The sequence below is a fragment of the Octopus bimaculoides genome, chromosome 13 (genome assembly GCF_046866305.1).
Source record: "Octopus bimaculoides isolate indiv1 chromosome 13, ASM4686630v1, whole genome shotgun sequence".
NCBI classification, from domain to species: domain Eukaryota; kingdom Metazoa; phylum Mollusca; class Cephalopoda; order Octopoda; family Octopodidae; genus Octopus; species Octopus bimaculoides.
The window spans coordinates 55,803,888-55,827,260 of NC_142940.1; the positions used below are offsets into that span (position 1 = coordinate 55,803,888).

The window sequence follows — 23,373 nt, forward strand, 5'->3', positions numbered from 1 at the left end:
CAATGTCCGAGACATTTTTGGATTTTGATGCTTTTAAACATTTGAGCAATTTAGTTAATTGCGATAAATTGACCTTGCTGTCTGAACTTACTGTGGCTAAAGCATACATTTCAAAACAAAATATGATGACACTGCAGTACATTTTGGCACTTTTACGTATCCTACAGGATGCCTTTCCAAATGTTTATCTGTTGTATAGTGCAGCATTAACATTGGGATCTAGCACAGTCACATGTGAGTTATCGTTTTCGACGCTAGCTCGAATTATGACACTCTTTCGACGAAATATGAAGCACCAACGAAAATCAAACCTCGTAATACTTGCTTCTCTTAATAAATACAAACTGTAATTGATATGCATTATTGCACAGTAAAATACCCAAGATAAATTAGCGTGTATGCAGTTAAATTATGGAACAACTTGAACTTCGATCGTCGAAACCAACGTAAATCCAATTTTTTTATCTTTCACGCCTCTCCTTTTTTTAACTGCTGTGATTATGCGGGGTTTTTTCAACAAATGTTTTTATATTTGTACAACCATTTGTAAGATCTATATAATGGAGTGGTGGGGGGAAGAGGCAGGTAGCAGGCTTTGTGAGAAAATGTTGTTTTTATTATTTATAATTCTATCTCTACTTAAACACACCTACTTATTTATTCTCTCAATTTATATTCATATCTGTAAATTCATGTGTAAAAAAAAGTCTTCCCCGTCCACCCCTTTTTTGCTTTCCTATTTTGTTTTTTATATCGTGAATCTAAAATCTGTCTGCCAGTTAATCCTCACTACTTAGCAAAGTCAACAAGTCTTAGTGTTTCTAGTTGACCCTTCAAAGACCTGCAACTGTGTTAAACTGACTACGAAGCCATACGTGTACTCTGGTAATTATTCTTTTAGTTAACTATTCCTTTTAATTAATATTCATCTTTGCTTTTTTCTCCTTGTTTTCGTTTTTTTTCTTTTCTTTCCGTGGCTTGACACATTAGAAGTTTAAAAAAAAAAGAATATGTTGAAATCTGTTGCAAAGACACAATTGAACGGTCGGTCTTTTCTCTGTAGACTAAATAAGAGCCGTGAATGACAACAGTTGATAGGTTTGGTAAGTTCCATATTACTGAGTCTTTTGGAATTTCCACAAATGACCTGTTTTATTTATTTCTGTCTGGTATTATTTGTTTGTAGTCGCACGAAGTCAATTTCTCTCCTTACAACTTGTTAACTAGAGTCAGCTCTTTGATGAATTTAATATATGTATTTGCAACACATCTGACATAATGAATATGCCGGCCAACACAATCGAACACCTGGCACTTCAGTATTACAAAACCAATTATTAATACATCTTACCTTTTACATGGAATGACGGTTAGTTCTTTTGCAACAACACAAAAGACACTAAAGAATTACATTGTTAAATTAGTTACATTTGGAGCCACTTAATGGTTGTCAAACACATCTGATAGTTTTTCACCTATATGTTCTTTGAGCGGTTATATCAACAAAGACTAGACCAGTTTTCTATTAATTACTTGCTGTTATGAAACATGTTCTTCAGTGTATCCAATTTCTATTTGCGATTAAAACTTCATCAACAGCTTTGAAGCTGGCATTTGTTTTCGTTTTGTAAATATTCGTAAAAGGATTATATATATATGTACACATTCGCGAGTAAAGGGACAAACAAACGTAACACTCAACCCATTTGGTAGGAATTCGATATGTTTGACTCGGCTCCATACAACTTAAAGTAGAGGGTACGAGTCTCATCGGACATCCAGGTAGGCTCATTCTACGAGACTCCGAAACTAAGTTGCATTAAAATGACTCAAACTGTTATTAATTTATATAAATGTGTGCGTGCATGAGTGAATAAATCACAAAAAAAAAAAAAAGAATTCAATACATTTTTTTTTTTTTTTTGTGGACATTGGAATTAGACACTGAGGGAAAATGGCTGTAACTTTTTAATTTTTTAATTTTGGCGATTTTCGTTTTCTATAATGTGTTTTACATGTCACGGTCATGCGATTCCCCCTAAAAAACATTTTGGACCCAACTCACCCCACCCACCCACACGCGGTGGGTGGCGGGGTATTTATTATTTTATTTAGGCGATTTTCATTTTTGACATTGTGTTCTACATGTCCAGGTCGTACCCTAACTCCCCTTATTTATTTAATTTTTTTTTACGGAATCCCACGTTTTAGGCTATGGAGATTCCGATTCTGAAAAAAAATTGTTTGAAAAATTTCAATTCCCCGCCCCACCAAGCAGGCTATTTACATGCTAGAAATAACAGCCAAGTCTGGTTAGGGTCAGGGTTAGGGTTAGGGTCAGGGTCAGAGTTAGGGTCAGGGTTAGGGTTAGGTTTACCCTAACCCTAACCCCGTTTGCCAAAGCGCATTTTTTCCTTCATATTTATTTCATACTAGCAGTATAACCCGGCGCTGCTCGGGATTAAGCTAGGATTATTAAATGATTAAGTCCTTTATTTCAAACCAAAATAAGTAACATCGACATCAGATTTGAGCGAAATCCGTTGAAATTGGTTTGGCTGAAAATGGTTTGCTGGTAATTTGATTGGGAAATCCCATAAGGAATCAGTTTATTGGTTATTTTCAAAAATTACCAAACCCTTTTTGTGGTCCGAAAAACGGGTTGGGGGTGGGGTGACTGACAAATTGTTACATACGTTTTTGTTTCATAGTTGTGAAATATAAACAAAACTCTTTCAAAGTAGTATATGTGCGTATGTGTGAGAGTGAGAGGGGGGGGAGAAAGATGAACTATTTAAAATAAATAAATGATTTAAAATAAATATATTTGAATTGTTGTGTGAGAAAGTATATATAATCTTATTATAGAATATCGTGTCTTTCAAAAACATCCTATATTTGAAACTATATCTCATGTTTAAGAAAAAAAATGCATTTTACTCTGTCTTCCTTAGCTACATTTTCTTTCCTAATACGCTTTGTCTCCCTCTTCCACTTTTTCATTTTTTTTTTAGACGCTTGGCAAACACTGTTTCTCCCCTTGTCACAAACACACTATTTCTTTCTTTCTCTCTCTCTTTCTTTCTTTCTTTCTCTCTATTTCTTTCTCTCTTTCTTTCTTTCTCTCTCTCTCTTGCTCTCTCTCCTTCACGCGCGTACGCACAGATTTGACTTCGCCATGTCAACAAATTACAAAATTGGTAAAAGTTTATCGATTTTTACAGCTATACGCGGGTGCCTCTGTGAGAAAAAGTTGACAAAAACACAGATAGGGTCATGAACAATGTCCTCCTAAAATTGGAGCGACATGCGTGCTAATTTGTGGACGTGCATAACCCCTTGTCACAAACACACTATTTCTTTCTTTCTCTCTCTCTTTCTTTCTTTCTTTCTCTCTATTTCTTTCTCTCTTTCTTTCTTTCTCTCTCTCTCTTGCTCTCTCTCCTTCACGCGCGTACGCACAGATTTGACTTCGCCATGTCAACAAATTTCAAAATTGGTAAAAGTTTATCGATTTTTACAGCTATACGCGGGTGCCTCTGTGAGAAAAAGTTGACAAAAACACAGATAGGGTCATGAACAATGTCCTCCTAAAATTGGAGCGACATGCGTGCTAATTTGTGGACGTGCATAACCCACATCACGTACACACACACACAAACATCTTGTGTTTTATAGATATTGATAAGGTGCACTTCAACTACTACACTACTTTTTTTTTCACTTTTTCCACCGGGTGTGGATCTATATAAAAACCGGGGGGAGGGGGGTCGAAATTTTGAATTTGAGATTTTTGAAATTTTTTTTTTCAGAATCTGAATCTCCATAGCCTAAAACGTGGGATTCCGTAAAAATAAATAAATAAATAAATAAGGGGGGGAGGTTCAGATTACATATAGTCTATCTGGACCAATGCAAGATTTGGATTGTCCGCGTTTAGCTGTTATTTCTAGCATATCAAGTTTCGTGGTGGGGACTCCACATGTAATCCTTTTTATGTTTCAATAAATTTTCACATCTAAGTTGCGAGAAGGCTATTCGTACGACCTGGACAAAATTTTTTTTAGGGGGAATCGCATGACCGTGACATGTAGAACACATTATCGAAAACGAAAATCGCCAAAATTAAAAAATTAAAAAGTTACAGCCATTTTCCCTCAGTGTCTAATTCCAATGTCCACCTTTTTTTTTAAATTCTTTAATCAGAAGAAAGTTTTGAAAGTGACTCAAAGATCGAATTTTGTGCGTAACACGGGTTTGATATTTATCAACGATGCATGAAACTCTTGGCTTTTTAATCGCTCTTCTTTCTGAGAATAAAATGTCTGAGCAGTATACAAATACTCATAATAATGGTTTCAAATTTAAGCACAAAGCCAGCAATTATAAGGGAATGTTCACTTATTTTATCGACACTGAAGGATGAGACAAAGTTGACCTCGGCTGTATTATTATGCTGAGACCTCCTTCGGTCATGATTGACCATGGGATTGCACCTAGAAAGTTACCCTCCTAGGCACAAGTCTGGGCAATGTTGTTTATGGAAGACCAGCAGTTGTCTATGTGTGTGTGTGTGTGTGAAGGCATGTGACCTAATGATTAGGTCGTTGCACTTTCGACCATAAGATCAAGGTATCGACTCCCATATTGGCGGTGCGTCGTGTTCTTCATTTCACATTAGTCTAGTTATTCATCTGGTGTAAATGAATAATCCTGCGATTGACAAGCGTTGGCAGATCGAGAAATTAATTTTTGTAACTAAACACTCCCAAACTTCGGACACTTCGTGTCATATAAAACTCTTAGTGTTGTTGAGAAAAGTTTGTATTTTCAAAGTTATTTTGTGTTAAAGTTGCTGTTTTTCGGTGATTGGATTGTAGGCATGCTTCAGCATGGCCATGAAAAGTTTAGCTCAGTAATTCTCAACTGGGGTCGATATGACCTCTGGGGCTTCATAGAAGATTGTTGTGGGGTTCACACAAGAAAAATAATGCCAATTATGAACATTGACAATAGAGCTCAACAACAAATTTGAAAACCTGTTCATTTTGAAGGAAACTTATTTCAGACATGTTAATTTTTTTTTTTTTTTTTACAAAAACTTGAAAATTTCAACAATCAAGATACTTTTCATTCAGTTTTATTCCTGGGGTTTTTTTTGTTTTTTCTTCTAATCATAGTTTTGTAAAAATATTTCCCGCCACCCCCATTACAATTTTTTTTTTTTTTTCACAGACATTCCTGTTTTCCCAATCATCTTTCATCTTCTGTCAGTGACCTGTTATTAAAAGTTACATGCATAAAAGGGGTGGACAGTTTTCTTTCTTGCTTTCATTTGCAGCATCTACCCCTGCTTTGTTTTGTTGTCTATGATTTAAGTTTTCAAGATTTTTTTCTCTTTCTTTCCCACTTAAATTAAACCTCATGCTTTTGGTCCTTTGTTCTGCTACATACCAGACACATTTCATAGAAACTGACTTTTTCTAAAGATTAACAATTTTGTACCATTTTCCATCATTGGACTACAGCCTTGATAGAGCCCTTCCTTCAAAAGTTTTAGATGATCGATCCCAGGTCCTTATTTCAGTAATATATTACACTGACATGCATATATATCGTATGTACATGGTCTGATCAATAAGTATCCGGACTGTTGCCATAATAACGAAGCTAAAGCACGCAAAGTAAACCCGTTTGGCACAGATTGACCTTGAACTCTGCTGTGCATGGGCACTAAGTTTTAACGTTCTAGTTCACTTCTGCTGTTTACAGCTGTGCTTGGAAGTAACATGTGATCATTGCATTACTGTCATATGTCTAAGATCTGATCTCTGTTTTATTCTGGGGTACATCTAAGATCCAGTCTCTAATACCTATTTGTCATACATCTACAACCTAATCATTGATACTTCACTCTGTTGTACATCTATGACATGATCAGTAATATAATTGTCTGTCTTAAATCTATGACTTGGAAGCTAACATTCAACTTCACATTCATCTATGATCTGGTTAGTGATACTCTACTTCATTAAGACATACATTTATCATCATCATCATCGTTTAACGTCTGCTTTCCATACTAGTATGGGTTGGACGATTTGACTGAGGACTGGCAAGCTAGAAGCTGCACCAGGCTCCAATCTGATCTGGCAGAGTTTCTACAGCTGGGTGCCCTTCCTAATGCCAACCACTCCTGCCTCTTGTACCTACCTCTACAATGACATTCTAAAAATATGCAATTACATCATTGAAATCTCAAAAGCTATGAGATAATGCATGATTGATTTCAAAGAAGGTGAATAATAACATAATCTGAATGATAAAGGGTTTGTCTCGGGTCAGCTGATAAAGGGTTTGTCTCAGTGGTATAAAACCCGATCAAGAATGAGTCGTTATGGAACAGCTATTCCTGTGTGCGGTATTGATCTTGGCATAACTTGAGACCCACTAACCCGTTATCATTTAAACTGGCCATATCTGGCCCAAGTAACTGACCAGATCTGGCCGCCCACACTTATTCTGCCATGTAATTCAAAACAATTTGAATAAATAAATATTACATTAATATGAAAACTAAAGGGTCTGTGTTCTGTTTTTATGAAAACCAATATTAGGAAGTTGTAAAATTCATGTCCTTACAATAACATGACCCCAGTTTCAGAGTCTGAAAATGATTACCATGAATTCAGATGAAATTCTCTAGACATTAGCTTAGTGGTTTGTAGACCTAAGAAGGAAATATTCTATCAGAGCTTAACTATTTTTTTCTTTTTTTAATATCATTAATGATTACAAGGTGACAAACTGGCAGAGTTGCTATCATGTCAAGCACAATGCTTAGCAGTATTTCTTCTGACTCTTTATGTTCTGACTTCAAATTCCACCAAGGTCGACTTTGCCTTTCATTCTTTCGGAGTTGATAAAATAAGTACCAGTTGAGCACTTTGATCTATGTAATCAATTACCCCACCTCCACCAAAATTGCTGGCCTTGTCTCAAAATTTGAAACCAATATTTATTTAAGATTATGTTGGTTTTAAAACAGTTGATATCTCTCTTGCTGTGTTTTCTTCATAGTTTGACTGAATGAATGATTAACAAAGGTGCTTCACCATTCTGTAACTGTTGTTGATGATGATGATAACAACTTTTTTTTTTTTTCTTCAACAGAGCCACTGCTGATTATATTGTTTCCCCCAACCCTCACCTCTCATTTGACTGATACTACTTTTATTGATTCAGATGAATAAGTCAACCTCCGCAAAATCCAAAACTACAATAAATCACTATAACTAACATGAGACATTTCACCTGGCCAACTATCAGGTCTGCTGTGGCCACCACCACCCACTATGACATTGACTTTTTCTTTAAATAACCTTGTTTTTAACCTAACTAGTTATATGAATATCTTGAACCTGCAGGTGAATCCAGGACCCAGTTTTCAGCCATGCAACATTGCCAATAATAAAACTAAAAACTTTTGAAGTATTTACCTCCATTTTTATTTAGTTGTAGTCAAGTAACACTAGTTTCTGTTTTGTTTTCTTCCAAAGAAAAGTCGTTACAGCTACAACATTTTTTGTATTGTTTGTTTGCTTCTGTCAGATGAACCCCTTTCTTTCATTTTGTTCTTTTTTCTATTTTCAAGCTTCAATTCGTCATGTGAGAACTTCAGGACTATCTTCCACTCCCACACCAGATGACATTATTTGGGAAGAAAGTATAAGAAATAAATAGTCTCCCCTGGAAATTTGGTCGTTATGCGGTGTCGTAAAGTTGCATCATTGATTCTTATATTTACTATTTTAGGACTCTATCTTATGCTATCTAACAAGTTCAGATATGTATACTATATCACCAAAGAAAATCATGATAAACCTATACCAACATCACTTCCCAGCCTAAGGGTCACTAACAAGCTGCCGTCATCATTGAATAATAAAAGTAACATCTCTATCTCCGATATCACCACCACCATGAATACAAAACAGAAACCAGAGCCGAAAGGGAGCATTCGTAAAACTGCATACCCATTAACTATAGACAGTCCTTACCTCATAAACAATCCAGATATCTGTAAAGGGGTGAAAAATTTGACTTTCATTGTTATTGTCCATACAGCTCCTGACCATACAGATCGACGTCTTTCAATAAGACAAACATGGGCCAACAAATATTTCTTTAGAAACATGTCACTGAGGATTGTCTTTTTGTTGGGGAAAAGCGATAACCCCCAAATCGAATTCCGCATTAAAAATGAAAATCTTATCTATAGAGACATAGTGCAGGGTAACTTTAAAGATTCTTATAGAAATTTGACACACAAGGGTGTTCTTGGTTTCAGGTGGATAACTGAAAACTGCCAACATGCCAAAATGGTGATCAAGGTAGATGATGATGTCTTCGTGAACATTTTTAAGGTATACAAAGAGGTTTACCTGAAATACAAAGACCTTTCTCATTATATTCTCTGTCATGTTCGCAAAAAAAATACAAGTCCAATTATTAGGGCAAAGAGCCATCTAAAATGGAAAGTCAATGATGATGAATTCCGTGGTTTTTCACATTATCCAACTACATATTGTAATGGTTACGTTGTGTTTATTTCACCTGATCTCATACGAGGCATGTACAAGGCCTCTTTCACCACACCTTTTTTCTGGATAGATGATGTTTATCTGTATGGACTGCTACCATCAAAGATAGCCAATGTAACATACCACAATTTGGTGAGTACCTTCAATTTGAATGAAGTTACAACCTTGAGGTGTTTCTCTGATAGCAAAATCTGTCGATATTTGGTAGGTAATTCCTGGCGCAATGGAAATATGATAAAACTGTGGTTGTCAACGTTAGCAAAACTGGACAACGACTCTCGGAGCTTAATTGATCTTCAGATCATATCAGACACTATTCACATAAACTTGACCCAAGCTTTACATGAGATAAACAAAGAAGTTTATAAACTGTATCCTACTAAACCTCCACAAAAGAAAAAACCCCAAAAATGAGTGTTGGGGCAAACTAGAAAACTGCAAAGGAATCAAAACAGCAGTTATAAAGATGTGATTTGGGAGCTGGAGGCTGAAATAAAAGATCTATCAGGAACTGGAGGATTGAAGGATATTTTTCCATTTATTTGGGGGATTTATATGTGTGTGCACACGTGTGTATCTATATCGTGTGTGTAAAAATATACATATACACACACACCATGTTCTTGTGGATAACGTACGAATGTGCCATGTTGTGTGTGTGTCGTATTATGTGTGTTTGTATGTATATTGTTTTCTCACACATGCCTAATACACAGTATTATAAGATAGATTTCTCTAGTTATGTGACTGTGATAATGTCAAAAGAACAATAAAGGATTTAAATTGTATTAAAATATATTCAAACAAAAAATGAACAGAAAAAATATCTGAACGAAAAGAAATTTGTATTTTCTATTTTCCTTTTTCTGTTTTATACAACAAAAAGAAAATCATAATTGTTGAACTAAAAAGTTCTGAATCTGAATGTGTGAAATTATATAAGAATGGAAATAGCAGATTATTTATCATTAAAAATCTAATATTAACATGATTTTGTTGTTTAATATTCCACCTGTTTCTTTATATATATATTTATATATATATATATATATATATATATTATGTAGTCTGATCATTAAGTATCTGAACTGTTGCCATAGTAATGAAGCTAAAGCACACAGTGAAGATGCTTGGCACAAATTGATCTTCAACTCTGCCGTGCATGTGCACTGTTTTAACATTCTAGCTCATTTCAACTGCTTACAGCAGTGCTTGGAAGGAACGTGTGTAGTGTGTGATTGTTGCACTGACCATGACTCTGCATCAAATTTTGCCAAAAGCTTGGCGATACCTGCCCAGATGCCTATGCAATGTTGCAGAAAATATATGGAGAGGAGTGTATGAGCTGAAAAAATGTTGATAGTGACAAACGTTCTGGGAGACTCGCAACCAGCAGGATTGAGAAAAACATTGCAGATGTGCATGCAGCCATGAGAGGGAAACCATCGAATCACCATTTGTGAATTATCAGAGGATGTGCAGATTAGTTATGGTTTGGTTCAGTTCAGTCCATTATCACTGAAGATTTGGGTATGAGATGAGTATCTGCCAAGTTTGTGCCAAAACTGCTCTCAGCTGATAACACACCTGCCCATTCAGTGCAGCTTGACTGCGTATCCAGGAATTCAGTTTCAAATCTCTGCTACATATGTCAATGGCTTCTTGTCTAGTAGGAAACCCTCATTGATACTCGAGAAGAAAGGATCATCATCATCATGGTTTAATGTCTGCTTTCCATGCTGGCATGGGTTGGACAGTTTGACTGAGGACTGGTGAAACCAGATGGCTACACCAGGCTCCAATCTGATCTGGCAGAGTTTCTACAGCTGGATGCCCTTCCTAAAGCAGCATGATGGAGATAACCACAAAGAGGTGTCATGGTAAGACTGAGAGGGATATGAGACTGTTTGGCATCACCGATTCAATGCTGACTTATTTGACATCAGACATTTTAATGTCTCTCTCTCTCCTTCTCTACATCTCTCTCTCTCTTTCTCTGCGAGAGCTTTTCTTTATCTTTATGAGAATATGCTCATATACAGAGAGAGGAGGGGGGAGTTTATGACATTTGTGTTCAATTAATAAATTGTAATCTCTCTCTCTCTATGTATGTGTACAATTCTGCAACATGTGTGTTTGCCTCTTGTGCCAAAACAGGTTCTTAGTCCAAACAACTGTACCTAGTTGCCTCATTCTGGATGTAGTGATTGACAAGAACAGAGACAGATTGTAGTGACTGTAGCAGATGTCAACTAAAACACATATACACATACACAAATACACACACAACACAAACAGTTTTTAATCCACCAAATCCTACTCACAAAGTATTCATTAAGATGAAGCTTTATCACAAAACACTCAACAAAGTTTTCTAGGTTGTTTGAATAAGCAGATTAAAAGTCCTTAAATAGAAAACAAAATTTTCCCCAGCCAGAACACAATCAGTTTTCTGCAAATTTATTTTCCTGGTTTAACAAAGATTATTCAACAAATCGATAGTTATCACTAACGATCTTCCAAACGTTCTCTTGAGATGTAAGAATGAAATGCTGATGGAATGCTTTGGATTTCTTTCTTGGAAATTTTACCAGACCAAACGTCGTGACCCCAATAGTTGTCTGCCCTTGTGAAACAACATCTGAAATGAGAGAGAGAGAGAATCGATTATAAGGATTTTGGGATCTTGTTCAAAACGGGGGCACCAGTATTTTCTTAACGAAACACTTTGAAACTTGGGACACTGGTAGAATGTGTCATATAAAACATCTTTTTCTCTTAGTCTTCTTAACAAAAAAATGTACATCGCAAGTTATTTCATGTTAAAGTTGTCGTATTTCTGTAATTTCAACCAATGACTGACGTCCATTCAGCCGAATAACAGTAAGTGCTGACTACGTAAACAAACGATTCTCGCGGTGATAAAATTATTATTTCCTTGTCAAAAAATGGCTGAAGCATATTGGCAGTAGCTAATAAACCTTTCTATTATAGGCACAAGGCATGGTTTTTGAGGGAAGGAGCAAGTCAATTAGGGTTAGGGAAAACGAACACACGTGTGTTGCCTCAGCAAAATGTCAGAAGTAATGGAGATTAAATACGCTTTACACCGCTTAAAGTGCCAAAGGAGTAAGTGTAAACAGCTGAATACTTGTCAGTGATTGGTTGAAATTATCGAAATAAGACAATTTTTTACATGAAATAAATTCGAATACAAAATTTTTTTTTCTGTTCTATAACACAAAATAGATAAGTATACGAAGTTTGAAAGTCTTTCGGTACCAAAAACACTACATAAAACATAAATGAAAACTGGTGCTCCCGTTTTGAACAAGATCCGGATTTTGACCTCAACAAATTGATTTAAAGTAGAAGCATGTACAGCTTCAAATGGATTAAACATGCACATTGGAAATGTGCTGTGCGTGAGAAGACCCGGCAAGCCAAGTAAGATCGTTGCCAGTGCCCCTGGACTGGTTCTTGTGCGGGTGGCACATGAGATGCACCATTTTGAGCGTGGCCGTTGCCAGTACCGCCTGACTGGCTGCCGTAGATTTTCGAGCGAGATCATTGCCAGTGCCCCTGGACTGGCTTGTGCGGGTGGCACATAAAAGACACCATTTCGAGCGTGGCCGTTTTCGTGCAGGTGACACGTAAAAGCACCCACTACACTCTTGGAGTGGTTGGCGTTAGGAAGGGCATCCAGCTGTAGAAACTCTGCCAAATTAGATTGGAGCCTGGTGTTGCCATCCGGTTTCACCAGTCCTCAGTCAAATCGTCCAACCCATGCTAGCATGGAAGGCGGACGTTAAACGATGATGATGATGATGATTACTCAATCCTTCTCACACTTCTGTTCCACCCCATCCCTTGACTTACAATAAGTAGTTTTTAAACCCTACTGGAAACCCTCACACTTCCTGACTCCATGCTATTTCAATCTGAACATGAACCAACAGTCAAGTCATAACTACCAATCTTTCCTCTTGATAACAAACAAAATAAAATATTTCATAGTATGCATTAGGTTACATAAACAAACACACACTATCCCCCACCACTACCATCGCCACCATCACCATCACCACCATCATCATTGTATTGTCTGTTTTTCTATGTTGGTATGGATTCAACAAGTCTCCCAGCATTCCCTCGCTTTCTGGCACACACAACAGAGAAAATCCAGCTGAGTATGTTGTCGTAGGCATGGTTCTCATGACTGATTACCCTTTCTATCACTAACTCTACACTACACCCTGGATAGCATGCATTCTATCAAGTCACTAGCGCTTGAGAAGTTGCTATCTGCAGTGGGACTAAGCACTCCTCTGGCTGTGAAATTAAGAAGTCTGCTTCCTTGCTTCCCAACCCCATGGTTTCAAGTTCATTCCCACTGAGTGACACCTTGCTAAGTTATGTTTTGACCTTCACAATCCAATCATCCAGAACTAGATTTCTTATGAACCACCAACTTCAGTGTGGAACCCTGCCAAAAGCCTTCTCTATCTAGAGTGGTCTCTTCTGAGGTAAGAACAGACAGTTGTTCCAGTAGGAAATGTGCATCACTGGTGAGCCACCCTGGCACAAACCTTAACTAGAGTCTTATCTAAGCTAAATTCTTTTCCTAATTACTTGTGCTTTCTTTTTTACCTTTTACTTGGCACACGTGCTGGTGGCATGTAATAAGCACCATTTAAGCACGGGTCAATGCCAGTGCTGCCTGACTGGCTCCCCATGCTGGTGGCACGTAAAAAGCACCCACTATACTCTTGGAGTGGTTGGCAATAGGAAGGGCATTCAGCTGTAGAAACATTGCCAGATCAGACTGGAGCCTGGTGCAGCCTACTGGCTCACCAGACCTCAGTCAAACCGTCCAACCCATGCCAGCATGGAAAGCGGACGTTAAATGATGATGATGATGATGATGACTTGTTTCAGTCATCAGACTGCAGCCATGCTGGAGCACCACCTTGAAGAATTTTAGTCAAACGGATCAACCCCAAAACATATGTTGCTCTTTTTTAAAGCCTCGTACTTATTCTATTGATCTTTTTTTGCCAAACTGCTAAGTTACAGAGACATAAACACACCAACACTGGTTGTCAAGCAGTGGTGGGGGACAAACACACACACACACATATACACAACATATTTCTTTCAGTTTTTGTCCACCAAATCCACTCACAAGGCCTTGGTCAGCCTGAGGCTATAGTAGAAGACACTTGCCAAAAGTGCCACAGAGAAGGATTGAACCTGCAACAATTCTTTCAACTTAAGTCTCATTAACAAAAGAAGGATGCAGTAGATAGGACAATGTGTTTAAGATATGTATACACAAAAAAAAATGCAATAGTCACAGCCGGGGATTGCTCTTCTCCCCCATTACTCACCTGAGTTTTAAACAACACCAACAATAATTAATTATAACAACAACAACAACAAAAAAAGGAAGTGAACAGCTGAACAATTTAAATGTGTTGAGTGAACCATGACAGAACAATACATTACCACCCTCCAACCCTTTTCCCATCTTTCAAGAATTGGATTCCAGTTCACAGCTGTTTCTATTGTATTCTAGGAATTGAAACAGTAGTAGAGGTCAAGCAATCAATGGCAATAACTGATTGACCTTCCATTGAACATAGGTTGTAATATTTCTTTTTCTTTCAACATATGTGATCCTGAGGTTAGAGATAAGTGTTGGCAGGGCACTGTTTAGTCTTGGTGAGTTATGTTAAAAGTGAGAGAACTCTGTAGAGTCTAGCATACTAATTTGAATAGTACCTCTTCGGCAGCCCGGTTCTCTTGGCTGCAAGTAGATATGACAGTAAGATATCATTCGGTGTATTATGTCTACAATCAAGATGATAGCATAGAGTGGTACAGGTCACTTCATTGAGTCCAGCATTAAAACATTCTCCAGTTCAGTTCACTGAGGTACCACATTCGGTATACTCCACTGTAATATGTCTTTAGTGTTTAATTTGGTCAAAGCCAGCCCAAATATCATACCTATTTTAGGTCAAAACTGACTAGATCCAATCTCTCATACCTACCTTATGGTGTCATTCTAAAAATATACAAATACACCATTGAAATTTTGAAGCTACAAAATGAGTGATTAATTCAAAACAATGTGAATGAATAACCATTATATTTGGTAAAGAAATCTGAATGCTAAATGGTCAACATTTCCATTCACCTACATATTGACACACAATGTCATATTGTTCTCAACCAAAGACATTTAACAGACCAGCCTACTTAGCTCTAAACAGGTATGACAGTGTGGCAAAGTTAAGTTTCCTGTGTCCATAATTGAAGACACTAAACTGTCATGTAAATAAGTACCACAGTGAGATATAGTACACTGTGCAGTGTCCACAAAGCAGTCTCACTCTACAGTTCAGTCTATCTGGCCGTAAATAGGTACCACTACATTAAACAGTGGCAGTATTGAAAAACAATCATTAAGAATGCTGTGCAATTAATTCAATTCTACTTAGTGTAGGTTGAGGCTGAAGAGATGCGATTAGCCCAAGTGTGTGATAATTTTCATTAGCCACAGACAAATTCCTGAGCAATGAAAGACAGATGGTGTACACAACATTTTTTTTTTATGTATTCCAAAGAGCAGACAGCACACTGAAAGTGTATGTGTATTCATCCCCATTATTATTTTGTGCATTTCGCAATAGTGATATGGGTTGGAGAGGCTTCACAATAGCCCATCATTCACCACAGTACTTCGTACTCTGATATCAACAGAGAAACATCACACCAACTCTCTTATTGTACATGCTCTTATTTTCAAGATGGACTGGGTGCATATAATCATGTTACAACCACTTGTCTTGTCACATTGTCCCTGATAAGTTTATAGACTTCCAGCTACTCTAAGTTGTTTTGATTTTTTCCTTCCTTTTTGGAGGGATTTTTACAGCTGGATGCCATTCTTAACCCTTTGGCATTTAAACTGATCATATCTGACCCAATTAGTTCATGTGTTTTATATTCAAACCAACCAGATCTGACCTCTCACACCTACCCTACAATGTCATTCTAAAAGTAGACAGTCGCATCATCAAAATCTTGAACCTACAAGATATTGCATAATTAATTCAAAACAAGGTGAATAAATAAGCATTATATTTAACACAGTAATCTGAAGGCTAAAAGGTTACCAAAAATCTTTACAGTACATACTTAGTGTGTTATATTATGCCCCCATCATCATCAGAGAGGCTGACCATGGAAGAGCCAAAGGTTCCATTCTGCCCTACACAATTTTTTTTAGTGATTATGATCTCCAAGGTGCATTTCTAAATTCTGTAGGTAGATGGGTTTTCCTAAAAAGGAGCACAGGTTACAGTGCCAGTCTATGGCCACTTGGGTACACTACTCTGTTTCTATGATGTACAATGGGTAGGTCAGTTACAGCAGAGCTCAAGTAGCATCTTCTGTTCGGTTTTATCTCTATTCTGTATTTGGTTTTTATTATAGATCTCTGCTTTCTTAGACACCCCACCTTGGCTTCAGTTTAAGAAATTCATTCATCTCTGTGATTAGGGCAGAACCATTTTTGTTTATGAGGTTTGTTTTGTTGACCTTTCAGTGCCAACCTATCTGAAACCATCATTGGTTCTATTATACAAAATACCTGTTTTAAGGTGATTTAAATTAAAGAACCTCCATCAAAATTTCCATGTTAATAATTTATGTTCCAAACACCAGCTAAATACTGACAAAGTCAGTTTTTAATCATTTTCAAAATGTCAATTCCAACAGAAATATGACAACAGAAGGGTCAAATGTAAGGGTTAGCTGAGAAACCAGATCTCTGCACTAAAAGGAATGTGAACTGTCGGTCTCGAAAAAACACAATAAGAGCGCTCGCTCTCTCTCTCTCTCTCTCTCTCTCTCCCCTCTCTCTATAAATGCATACATATTTACGTACATACATACACACACACACATCATCATCATCATTCTTTAACATGGGATATGAGTTGTTGTCTGGGGAAAACACAATAAGAGCTCTCCACCTCTCTCTCTCTACATAAATACATTTATATATATATATATATATATATATATATATATATAGAGAGAGAGAGAGAGAGAGAGAGAGAGAGAGAAAGGGGAAGGAGAGAGGACTGTTATTGAGTTCTTTTTCCAAATTACAACTTACATTCCATATTTATTTTTATGTTTTTATCTGTTGCTTGTTTCAGTTATCAGACTACAGCCATTCTGGAGCATCACCTTGAAGAACTTTTAGACGAATGAGTCAACCCTGGTACCTATTTTATGTGTGTGTGTGTGTGTACAAGCATGGCCATGTGGTAAGAAGCTTGCTTCCCGACCACATGGGCCCCGGTTCAGTCCAATTGTGCAGCACCTTGGGCAAGTGTCTTCTACTATAGCCTTTGGCTGACCAAAACCTTATTAGTGGATTTAGGATTCAGAAACTGAAAGCAGCCCATCTTGAATGTATGTGTCTGTTTGTCTCTGTGTTTGTCTCCCGACAAGCTATGATGGTGTATTTACATCTCCGTAACTTAGCAGTTTGGCAAAACTGACCAACAGATAAAGTGCCAGGCTTAAAAGATAAGTACTGTAGTTGATTCAGTCAACTAAAAAAAATTCAAAGTGGTGCCCCAGCATGGCCACAGTCAAGTGACTGAAACAATTTAAAGATAAAAGAAAAAAATATATACAGAGTGTGATGGATAAATTGTCACCATTTTATATTTTTAATTTCGCGCATGCACATTGTTTATTTTTGATTTTGTCAACTACACAGTATAGTAGGGTCAATTGGGCACCGTCTGTGAGAAAAAACAGCACCATGACACAATTCACTCTGCCAGAAATTTGGGAATGGCATGCTATACTGCTTGGTATTTGCACCGGAAGCTCCAATATGAACATTTCAGAGTGTTTGGTAGTCAATCTGAGGACAGCGCAGTCTGAGGACATGTACTGAGAGTGATAAAAATCAAACATCCAGTCAACATCATGGTGTTTGGAGTGATCACTAGCAATGTTAGCCTCCATTCATCTTCCCACACGGTCTAAGACTCAACACGGAGGCTTACATCAAGTACCTGGAGGAGGTAATGCTGCTCTGGGTCAAGAGGGTGGCTGCTGGAAGACCCTGTGTCTGGCAACAGGACTCTGCACCATGCCACACAAGCAGGAGAACCCAGTCATGGCTGTTAGACATCTGGCCACCTAATTCCTCATACTGCAACCCCCTTCATTATTATGTGCTGGGCACAGGTGAGCGAGAGACCAACAAAACTCCTTGTAACACCAAACATGGACTGAAGGTAGCATTCCCCAATTTAAACAAGGAGACCGTCCAAAAGAGTAGCAGAAGATTCCAAAGCCATCTGAAGACTGTGGTTGAAGCCAATGGCGATTTTATTGAATAAATTTACTCTTTAGTATTTCAAGATATTTTTATGTAAGTTTAGTAAATGTATCTGTTAAAATGAGATGTCAATGTTATTTTCATTTCTGCTTAATTTACATGACAGCTTATTCACCACACCCTGTATATATATATATTTATATATATATATATATACACACACACACCTACTTCCTCCACCTTCCTCTTCATTTGATATTCATGACTGACCACACCTCCACTTGTGTTCACAAGACACATTTCTCTTTATCCACCCACATCTCTATGAAGTTCTCTTTATTCATTTTCCTTTAACCTGAGGATACATTCTGATGCACCTTCGCCACCCACCTGCTCCTCTTCCAACTGGGGTAACAATGTACCGATCCCCCCACCCCGCACAGCAAAACACCTCTTCCTGCCCCTCTATCATACCTTAACATTTCTCATCACCTGGCATAAAGTGACCTTCCTCAATACTACTTCCCCACCACACACACTCAGTTGCAAGGTTCTGTCTTACGAATTACTTGGTTGCCTCACCAGGGCCAGTACCACACAAATGAAACACACCTAGTACACTCTGTAAAGTGGTGGGTGTTAGGAAAGACATCCATCCATAGAAACCATGTCAAAGCAGACACTGGGGCCTGGTGCAGCCCTCTGGCTTGCCAGCTCCAGTCAAACTGTTCAACCCATGCCAGCATGGGAGACAGACATTAATTGATGCTGGTGCTAATATATATTAGGAAGAGCATCCACCCATAGAAACCACACCAAAATAGACCATGGGACCTGGTACAGACCCTGGCTTTGCCAGTTCCTGTTAAGCTGTCCAACCCAGGTCAGCATGGAAAATGGACTGCACCAGTATGTCCATTAACATTAAATGATGGCCTGTACCTGTACGTCCATTAACATTAAATGATGTCCATTAATGGACATCATTTAATGTCCATGGAGATTAAACGATGATAATGATGGTTGGTCACACACGCACACACACATATTGTTTTTGTTTTTTTTTGTACTTGGTGAGTAAGATTCATGATGTAAATTCATGTGTTGAAACAAATCTTGTTGTGTCTTGTGGGAGTCATTATGTCAATAATAATAACAACTTAATCACAGGTTGAATACCACTTTTTACTGTGAGTCAATTGGTTAAACATCTAACGAATCGATCGCTTATTTAATGTGCTGGTTAAACAATCAGTTGTTTGTTAGATCAGATCTTGGAGCAAGAGGAGTGTTACTAAGTCACTGCAAACAGTGATGAAAGTAAATGGTATGTACATCACCAACCAATGTCCAATTGGTGGTTGGTGTATATACATCACCAGCCAGAGTCTGGTACATAGATAAGTAGTGTATATATATCAACAGCCAGTATATAGTAAGTTAGAGTATATACAAGTCAGTCATCATCATCATTACCATTTTTATAGAGAGTATGTGTGTGTATGTATGTGTGCATGACAGACTTTCCATCATATACCTGTCTCATTATAACCTTTTCTCCCCCAAAACAAGATCACCTCCTCCAATGCCCCCTCCCCTCTTAAAAGTATTTTTTTTGTCTTGCAAGTACTTGGTGACCTTGTCAGTGCAGGTACCACTTAAAAGCACCCAGTCCACACTGTAAAGTGGTTGGTGTTCGGAAGGGCATCCAGCTGTAAAAGCCTTGCCAAAACTGATCTCGTCTGTGCTCGTGCCATGTAAAAAGCACAACTCACCTCACCTGTGCTAGTGCCACGTAAAGAGCACAACTCACCTCACCTGTGCTAGTGCCACGTAAAGAGCACAACTCACCTCACCTGTGCTAGTGCCACGTAAAGAGCACTAAGTCCAATCTACTGAGTGGTTGGTGTTAGGAAGGGCATCCAGCTGTAAAAATCCTGCCAAAACAGTCACAGAAGTCTGGTGCAGGCTTCAGCCTGGCCGGCTCTTGTGAAACCATCCCACTCATGCTAGCATGGAAGGTGGACGTTAAACGATGATGATGATGATGATGATGATGATGTATATGGCAGACTTTCCCATATGTGTGAGTGTGTGTGTGCATGTATGTATATGACAGACTTTCCCATCATATATATATATATATATATATATATATATATATCATCATCATATATATATATCATCATCATCATTGACGGACTCTCCCATTAAAGACAACATAAGAGTGTTCAGTGAAAAGACAAAGAAAAAAATTCCAATCTGGAAACACATAACAACAACAAAAACGGTCAAACAAACCAGCTGGTGCTACACAAATAGACAATCAACAACACTCACACTACTACTACTACTACTACTACTATTTACCAATGTTTACAGTTCATTCCTTTCACCAGGTGGTTGGTGGTGGTTTGCAGGAAGACTGTCAATCTGTTGGTTTATTATTTATTTTTAGATCCCACTCCTAACATCACTTGATATGATGACACATCAAGCTGAGTAAAATTGCTGTCCCCAACACATACAGGCTTGTCCATTCAGGTGCCGGTGCCACTTAAAAAGCACGTGTGCCAGTGGTAGATAAAATGCACCTCGCACACTCTGCTTGGTGGTTGGCATTAGGAAGGGCATCCAGCTATAGAAATCATGCCACAACAAACAGCTGGAGTCTGGACAGCTCCATCGCTAGCCAGCTCCATCTCAAACCATCCAACCCATGCCAGCATGGAGACTGGACATTAAATGATAATGACAATGACGATGATGATGATGATGATGGTGATAGTGATGGTGATGATGACAACGATGGTAATAGACAGACAGACAGACAGTGTGCATCTTTGTGTCTGTTTTGTTCACCACCACCACTTGCCAACAAATGCTAGTTTGTTTAAATCCCCATAACTTAGCGGTTCAGCAAAAGAGACTGACAGAATAAGTACCAGGCTTGAAGAAAAGAACTGAGTATTGGGGTTGATTCATTCGACTAAAAATTCAAAGTAGTGCCCCTGCATGGCCACAGTCTAATGCCTGAAACAAGTAAAAGATATATATATATACATACCAGCCAGTGGGTGACAGTCAAATGTTTCTACTGAGGTTTCTGTTGAAGGTAAGTGCTCTATAAACTTCATGATTTCTGTCATTCCTTCTACAAATGTCCCATTCCAAACCATTTGGGCATTAGTCATGTACAGCTTAGATAACAGCTAGAATAGACATGAGATAAGAGAGTCAGCCACCATTGAAATGATATAACAATGATATAGAAGGCATAACAAAGTGAGATAATATAACGTAGAAAAGGTAGAGGTCAACTGAAAGAAGGGAATAATATACCAATGATGTACAAAGTGTAACAAGGTAACAAGGTCAACTACCAGTGGGATAATATAGCAATCATGTACAAGGAGTAAGAGAGTCAACCACCCATGGGGTAATATAACAGCAAAAATTTCACCCTCCAACGTGCTAGCTACTATGACCAGACATCATGTAACCAGCGAGAAGAAGATTCCAATTTTTTTACTTTTGAGTTAATGATGTGATTTTTTAATTGAGCATCACACAAGTGGCACCTGTGCCAGTGGCATGTAAAAAGCACCCTTCAAACGTTGAGCTACACTGAGGCTATGACAAGTGACCGAGACCTTTGGCAATAAACTGCGCTTGAGAAGACCTGTCAAGCCAAGTGAGATCGTAGTCATGGCTGGTGCTGGTGTTATGTAACTGGTACCCGTGCCAGTGACACATAAAAAGCACCCTCTTGGAGTGGTTGGTGTTAGGAAGGGCATCCAGCTGTAGAAGCCATACCAAATCAGATTTGAACCTGGTGCAACTCCCCAACTTAGCAGTTTTCAGTCAAACCATCCAACCCATGCCAGCATGGAAAACAGATGATGATGATGATGACAAAATTTAAGTTCTTCTATATGTCCCTGTGCTACTTGTAGTCCATATTGATCAGAATAACTTCAAAAATTGTATTGAGTCTGTACCAACAGGTGGTTTCACTTTGAAAAGATGCTTTTGTGTCCAATGTCATAAAACTGTAAGATAATATTAATGTTTCATACATAAAAAAAAACAAAAAACAACTACATTATTACAGCTTTCCATTGTAGGCAGGCTGTGTGGTAAGAAGCTTGCTTCCCAACCACATGGTTCTGGGTTCAGTCCTACTGCATGGCACCTTGGGTAAGTGTCTTCGTGTCTGTATTTATTTAAAAGTATGGGTGGCACTATGTACACATGATACCCTAAGGTCTAAGACAAAAGTTGGCAACAGGAAGGGCACCCAGCCATAGTTAATCTGCCACACAAACCCTCTCTGACCCATGCAGGCTTGGAAAAGTGGATGTTAAAACGATGATGATAACATTCTCTTTCACTTCTTCCTTACCCTAGTTACTATACCATCATAACAAATAAGTTTGTTCCCTTCCACTCCTTTCCTTATAAAAGCCATTAAACTATCATTGCTGCTTCATTAATTAGATCATTATCTTCATAGCAACAGAAACAATCACCTACTTTACGCTCTGATTATTCTATTAATGAGTCTCTTGCCTACAGAGTTGCTGTTTCCACTCTCTGTTACAAAGGCTTTCTGTTGTGCCCCACTCCCCATCACTTCCACTCAGGTATTCTCAACTCACTTTGTCTTTCAACCTCTCATCATCTCATATTGTGTTCCAATACATACATCTAAAGCAAAATTTTTCTGGAGCCCTTAAAATATTATTGTGAATCCCCAATTTACTAATTTGTTGTGTGGACTCCCAAAAATCTTATATGGACCCTCAGGGGCCACATGGACCCTGACTGAGAACCACTGAGCTGGAGGATAATGCTCCTTCCTGAGTCATATAGATTCATAAAGGCCAGTTTCCCAATTCTGTGGTGTATATATTCCTCACCTGGATGGGACACCAGTCCATCACAAGGTTATTCACTTTTGCTAGTTGAGTGGACAGGAGAATGTAAAATGAAGTATTTTGCTCAAGAACACAAAGCATTGCCCGGTTCAGGAATCGAAACCACAATCCTATGATCATGAGTCCCAACACATTTACTAAGCCAGGAAAAAACGCATTTCATAATATAGTGGTTGATGGACACTGTCTGGGGTAAAAGATAGGGGGGAGGCACGGAATAGTTGTGGGGGGTTTCAACATCTATTGTAGGTCCAGTCAATCAGGGTTAATATGGGGTCAAAGAACAGCAACAACAAAGGATTACTCTTTTATGTGACAGACTGCATGAAGCATGACGATATGAAAAGTGTAGTTACATAGAAATAAGATATGGGTGTGGAATGTTAAGATCCTGTTGGAAGCTAAAGTGAAGGAGGGACTTAAAATGTGAGTGGAGGTTGTGTGAGCTGAG

The 23,373-nt window shown here is 38.1% G+C and overlaps 2 protein-coding genes across 4 annotated transcripts in view; one reads left to right on the top strand and one right to left on the bottom strand.

Moving 5' to 3' along the window:
• The first annotated feature begins 214 nt into the window (after positions 1-214).
• Positions 215-9,589, top strand: LOC149132917 (beta-1,3-galactosyltransferase 1-like). 3 transcript variants are annotated; one of them, XM_089362040.1, is made up of 2 exons: positions 215-446; positions 7,655-9,589. In XM_089362040.1, the coding sequence occupies exon 2, from the start codon at positions 7,767-7,769 to the stop codon at positions 9,015-9,017; it is 1,251 nt and encodes a 416-aa protein (XP_089218166.1). In that variant the 5' UTR covers positions 215-446; positions 7,655-7,766; the 3' UTR covers positions 9,018-9,589. The 3 variants fall into 3 exon arrangements, with proteins under 3 accessions (XP_089218166.1, XP_089218165.1, XP_089218167.1); XM_089362039.1 differs by lacking the exon at positions 215-446 and adding an exon at positions 549-885; XM_089362041.1 differs by lacking the exon at positions 215-446 and adding an exon at positions 984-1,103.
• Positions 9,590-11,047: 1,458 nt separating this feature from the next.
• The window catches only part of LOC106881556 (NTF2-related export protein 2), a 42,317-nt gene continuing 29,991 nt past the window's right edge, over positions 11,048-23,373 (bottom strand). Inside the window, exons 3-4 of the mRNA XM_014931997.3 lie at positions 21,050-21,194; positions 11,048-11,244 (exon numbers count right to left, since the gene is read on the bottom strand). Coding sequence (XP_014787483.1) covers positions 11,087-11,244; positions 21,050-21,194 — 303 coding nt within the window. The 3' untranslated portion in view covers positions 11,048-11,086. The remainder of the gene's footprint in view (positions 11,245-21,049; positions 21,195-23,373) is intronic.

What these genes read in the sequence shown, in the direction of transcription:
- LOC149132917 (XM_089362040.1), top strand. Translation starts at nt 7,767, where the DNA reads ATGCGGTGTCGTAAAGTTGCATCATTGATTCTTATATTTACTATTTTA.